Source organism: Kogia breviceps, chromosome X (genome assembly GCF_026419965.1).
Source record: "Kogia breviceps isolate mKogBre1 chromosome X, mKogBre1 haplotype 1, whole genome shotgun sequence".
Classification (NCBI taxonomy): domain Eukaryota; kingdom Metazoa; phylum Chordata; class Mammalia; order Artiodactyla; family Physeteridae; genus Kogia; species Kogia breviceps.
Window position 1 is genome coordinate 30,801,410 of NC_081330.1, and position 5,139 is coordinate 30,806,548.

Here is a 5,139-nt window from a genome sequence, read left to right on the forward strand (position 1 = left end):
GAGATTTCACAAAATGCTGTGTCTATATTAGGAGCATTTGCTTCATGTTCAGTCTACCGAAAGAAACAGTAAAATGGTATTGTGCAAACCTTTGAATCCTACTGTATTTTTCAGGCAATGGTGACCTCTTCTTGCGGGTCCCATCTGCCTGTGCACTGCAGGATTGACTTCAAGATGAACAGAGAAACAGACAAATGTCAAAAGCCATCTGTTTTGTATCATGTCATTTGTAATTTTGTCTTCCGTCACCCACCCTCCCTTCTTCGTTGCGCTCCTTCTGGCAGACCGTTACTTAGGTCCCCTTCCTCAGAGCCTGCCTGCCCTCGTCCTCCACCTGCAGCCTGCAGCCTGCAGCCCGGGTAGGTGCACTCTTACTGCTCTCAGAAAAATATGATCGGTAGAAATAACTGGAATCCTTTATACCCATGTAAGTGTCCTGGGTTCTCTGATTTTCTGTACTCACTGTAGTAAACTAGTCACACATTTCACCTACCTGTGGTCTCCATTTTGGGAATAAAATGAAGAAAAATATTTTCTCCCACATAACAATCTTCAAACTCTTTCTCCCTTCTTTAATGCTCTGTAACAGCTTATGAGTGGTCAGCAGGGACTTTTTGTAAATGTTGAATGTTTTCTCTTTGCTAGGACAAAGGGTGAGATTAAAGGACCAGCTAATGCTCCCTCCTGTAGTGTGGAGGTTAAGAGCGTCAGCTCTGACTTTAGAGTGCCTTAGTTTGAATTCAAATGTTCTCATTTAATAGCTACGTGACTTAAGAAAAGTTATTTAAAGTCTGTGAGCCCTAGTTTCCTGACTTTTAAAATGGAGGTAATATTAATAGCATATAATAGCATCTACCATGTACTAGGCATCGTTTTAAGCACTTTAAATATATAAGCTCATTTAATTTTCACAACTCCATGATGCAGGTAATTAACATCATCCCCATTTCTCAGATGAGAAAACTAAGACATGAAGAAGGAAAGTAACTTGGCCACGGTCATGGAATTAGCAAGTGGTATAGCTGAGCTTGTGAACCAGGCAGTTGAAACCCAGAGGCCATGTCCATACCAGTATGCTATATTGCCCCTCCATTAAAGTATCGAGCAAAAAGCACTTGGCACAGTATTTGGCACATGGCATTTATTGTCAGCTGGTATTATCACTTCTTATGTACTTAACTTTCTTCTTTTTGTCACTCCTGCTTCTACTAGAGTTATTGTGTAAGGCTAATCACCCCCACTCCCACAAAAAGAAAAACAACAGTGATCTAGGCTGCAGTAGCTGCCGAATCCTTCTCACCCTGTGTGCTTTGTATTTAAACCGCAAACATGACAGAGACCCATGAAAGGAGATGCTACATGTTAATACTTCTTTTAGAAGACATGAGAATTATATCCCTACTATCACCACCTCTCCAGCAACAAGCCAACAAAAATTGCTTAAAGCAAGGGAGAAATTTTAGACTTCAAGTAAAGTTGCTGCTGTTCTTTAATAAGCAGGGGTACATTTTTCAAAAATTAATGAAGGTTGCGAAAGATGCTGATGGACAAAGACTCTACTACTAGAATAAATTCCCTAGTCTCCACTCCTTAACTCATTTTAGAATGCCAGTATCAGGGTAAAAGAAAGAAAATTCTGCAAATAATTATATTCTTCTTTTAAAGTAAGCCACTGACTTCAAAATTCTCTAACACATTTGTGGAAACTTCATTTTTTTGTTTGAGATTTATTTGAATGAGCTGTTATGATTGGAGACAGTGAGAATTTCAGATTAATGTTTTGCAGCCAAAAAAAAAACTCTGGAAAACTGGCAAGTGTTCATAAGTCAGCCCTAGAATTATGTAGGTTGAAGGCTCCCAGTGGACAGACCGAACATATAAGAAGGAAACCAGAGATCTGGTGCTATTACGTCCCCGAGTCTAAGGGAACGAATAAGCACAGAATTAAAAGCATTTTCAGCCTGAATTTTTAAGGTAGGTCTGCACAATTTATATATACTCTGTTTGGAAAGTAGAACATACATTAAATGAAAATATTTTTTATGGATGAACTTTCCCTTTTTCCTGTATTTTAACACTATTTTGCAAAACTCCTAAATTACTTAACTGCTGTTTCTCTTGCAGGGGTGCACTTAGGAACTAGGCAAGCTGATTTATGATAACTAAGCTTTAAACTCCAACAACCAGTAAGTCTTCAAGTGGGTTTATTTTAGATTCTTTCATGTTAATTTGTTAGGTGAAGATTATGAAAGAATAAGCTTTAGACAAAAATTGTAAGTTTGCTGTTTATTAGGAGATTCTTTGCTGATTACATTTTCACTGAGTAGTTTATTTATCTGTGTTTTGAAACTATCTAAAGGAATAGTTGTTCCTTTACTGTGTTTATCTTCAGCTAATTTTCTTTTGTTTTAAAATAAAGTTGCTACTAAAACTAACAGTATCACAAAAACCTGAATATTGATCATAACATTTGAGAACCAAGTAGCACTGTTACTACTTAGTTGTGTTAAACTAAAATAGCAAAGGAAAAAATGATACAATTATATCATGATTAATCATTGATATTCAATTCTTATTTCATTGAGCAATGTAACTTTTTCTATTTTACCCTAAATCAGATTTGGCTATTTTTTTCTTTTTCTTTTCCTAATTGAAAAAGAAAATAGATTTTCTTTTAAATGGATTAAACTTAAGTATCTATATGTAAAAGTAATAGTCTCTGTTAAAATGTGATGGGGGCTTTTAAAAATATGCACATATTCCATAACTACCTTGTAATTATATTATTATTGTGAAAACAATAGAAAAGTAGAACTAAAGGAATTATTTTTAATCAGTAAAAACCAACCATAATCCCCCATCCCAATATGTTCCTTTTTGCATATTCACTTTCAATCTTTTGTACACTTACTTATTTTTTCCATAGTTTATGTTACTTATATTTTCCCTTGCTGGAATGATTTGTATATAATTAGTTACTTGAATAAGGCATTTCTCTACGCAATAGCAGGCAGCAGTGTGGTTTCTAGAAAGGGTATAGAGTGAGATATGTGCTCAAGTGTTTTTGAAATGCTAACTTGTCTTATTTCTTAGTTCCTTCTTGTTTCATGCGTTTCCTATTCTGGCTAACCTTCTGAAATATTAATTTTCTTTAAACCTTTTCACAACATAATAGAAAAGATGGGCAAAGTGTAGTTTTGTTCAGAATTTTCAGTCTTGATGCTAGAATGTCTTTTAACTTCTTGGTATTATTCAGAAAACTCTCTTTTCTTCTTCAAGAAGTAAAATCCATTCTTATTTCATAAGGCATGCTTCCGTTTCCCAATATTGTCTATAACCATCCACCATTTTTTGCTTTCAACAAACTTTTAAAATGCTAATGACTTGATGATGTCCTAAATTCTGTATGTGCTCTGAGAGGTTTTTGTTGGTTTTTGTTGTTGTTTTTTTTTCCCCAGAAGGTGTAAGAATTAGGAGCTGCTGACATTTCAATCAATATGAAGAACAACCTCACCCTTGCCACCATCAGCAAAAACATTACCAGCAGTCTTCACGTCGGACTTGTGAACATTTCTGGCAATGAGTCTACCTTTAACTGCTCACATAAGCCATCAGATAAGCATTTAGATGCAATTCCTATTCTCTACTACATTATTTTTGTGGTTGGATTTCTTGTCAATACTATCGTGGTTACACTGTTTTGTTGTCAAAAGGGTCCTAAAAAGGTTTCCAGCATTTACATCTTCAACCTGGCTGTGGCTGACTTACTGCTTTTGGCTACTCTTCCTCTCTGGGCAACCTATTATTCTTACAGATATGACTGGCTCTTTGGACCTGTAATGTGCAAAGTTTTTGGTTCTTTCCTGACCCTGAACATGTTTGCAAGCATTTTTTTTATCACCTGCATGAGTGTTGATAGGTACCAATCTGTCATCTACCCCTTTCTGTCTCAAAGAAGAAATCCCTGGCAAGCATCTTATATAGTTCCACTTGTTTGGTGTATGGCCTGTCTGTCCTCATTGCCAACATTTTACTTCCGAGATGTCAGAACAATTGAATATTTAGGAGTGAATGCTTGCATTATGGCTTTCCCACCTGAGAAATATGCCCAATGGTCAGCTGGGATTGCCTTAATGAAAAATATCCTTGGTTTTATTATCCCTTTAATATTCATAGCAACATGCTATTTTGGAATCAGAAAACACCTACTGAAGACCAATAGCTATGGGAAGAACAGAATAACTCGTGACCAAGTCCTGAAGATGGCAGCTGCTGTTGTTCTGGCGTTCATCATCTGTTGGCTTCCCTTCCATGTTCTGACCTTCCTGGATGCTCTGGCCTGGATGGGTGTCATTAATAGCTGTGAAGTTATAGCAGTCATTGACCTGGCACTTCCTTTTGCCATCCTCCTGGGATTCACCAACAGCTGCATTAATCCCTTTTTGTATTGTTTTGTTGGAAACCGGTTCCAACAGAAGCTCCGCCGTGTGTTTAGGGTTCCAATTACTTGGCTCCAAGGCAAGAGAGAGAGTGTGTCATGCCGAAAAAGCAGTTCCCTTAGAGAAATGGAGACCTTTGTGTCTTAAACATGAGAGTGGAATGCATGTTATCAACATGGTTACTTGGTTTGAGATCTCCCTGAATTATCTTTTAATGGCTTTAGTAAAATAGCAAGTTTTTCCCCTTCATGTAATCTTCTCTCACTCTTCTAGAACAGGAAACTAAATGTAACTCTGAGTTTTATCCTCCAGTGACTTTCAAGAATTGCCCATCTTTTTTTTTTTCTGGTCTATGTGTACAAGACTGTCACTGGGTAGATGTATCCATAACTGAGAAGTAACTGGGAATTTATCTCAAATTATAATTAATAGGAAGTTATGAATGATGATTTGGAGTTTCAGATTTCTCCTTGAGATATGCTGGAGTTTTTATTGGTTCTTAGATCCATTTTCATCAAGCTTTCCTCTTGAACCAAGGCCGGTCTTTTAACTCATTGCATTATTTACAAGACATTACACTAAAAGAAATGAGCACTTCTAAGTGCAGTATACTACAATAGATTGGTACCAGTTATTCAGGCTCTAGGCATATGCCTTCTATTTTATATTATAAATAATAATCCTTTTATATTTTGCTTGA

At 36.5% G+C, this 5,139-nt stretch overlaps 1 protein-coding gene across 1 annotated transcript; it reads left to right on the forward strand.

Annotated features, from left to right (window-relative positions):
- The first annotated feature begins 3,465 nt into the window (after positions 1-3,465).
- On the forward strand, positions 3,466-4,586 carry AGTR2 (angiotensin II receptor type 2). Its single transcript, XM_059049698.1, has one exon. The coding sequence runs from the start codon at positions 3,498-3,500 to the stop codon at positions 4,584-4,586; it is 1,089 nt and encodes a 362-aa protein (XP_058905681.1). The 5' UTR covers positions 3,466-3,497.
- Positions 4,587-5,139: the final 553 nt, after the last annotated feature.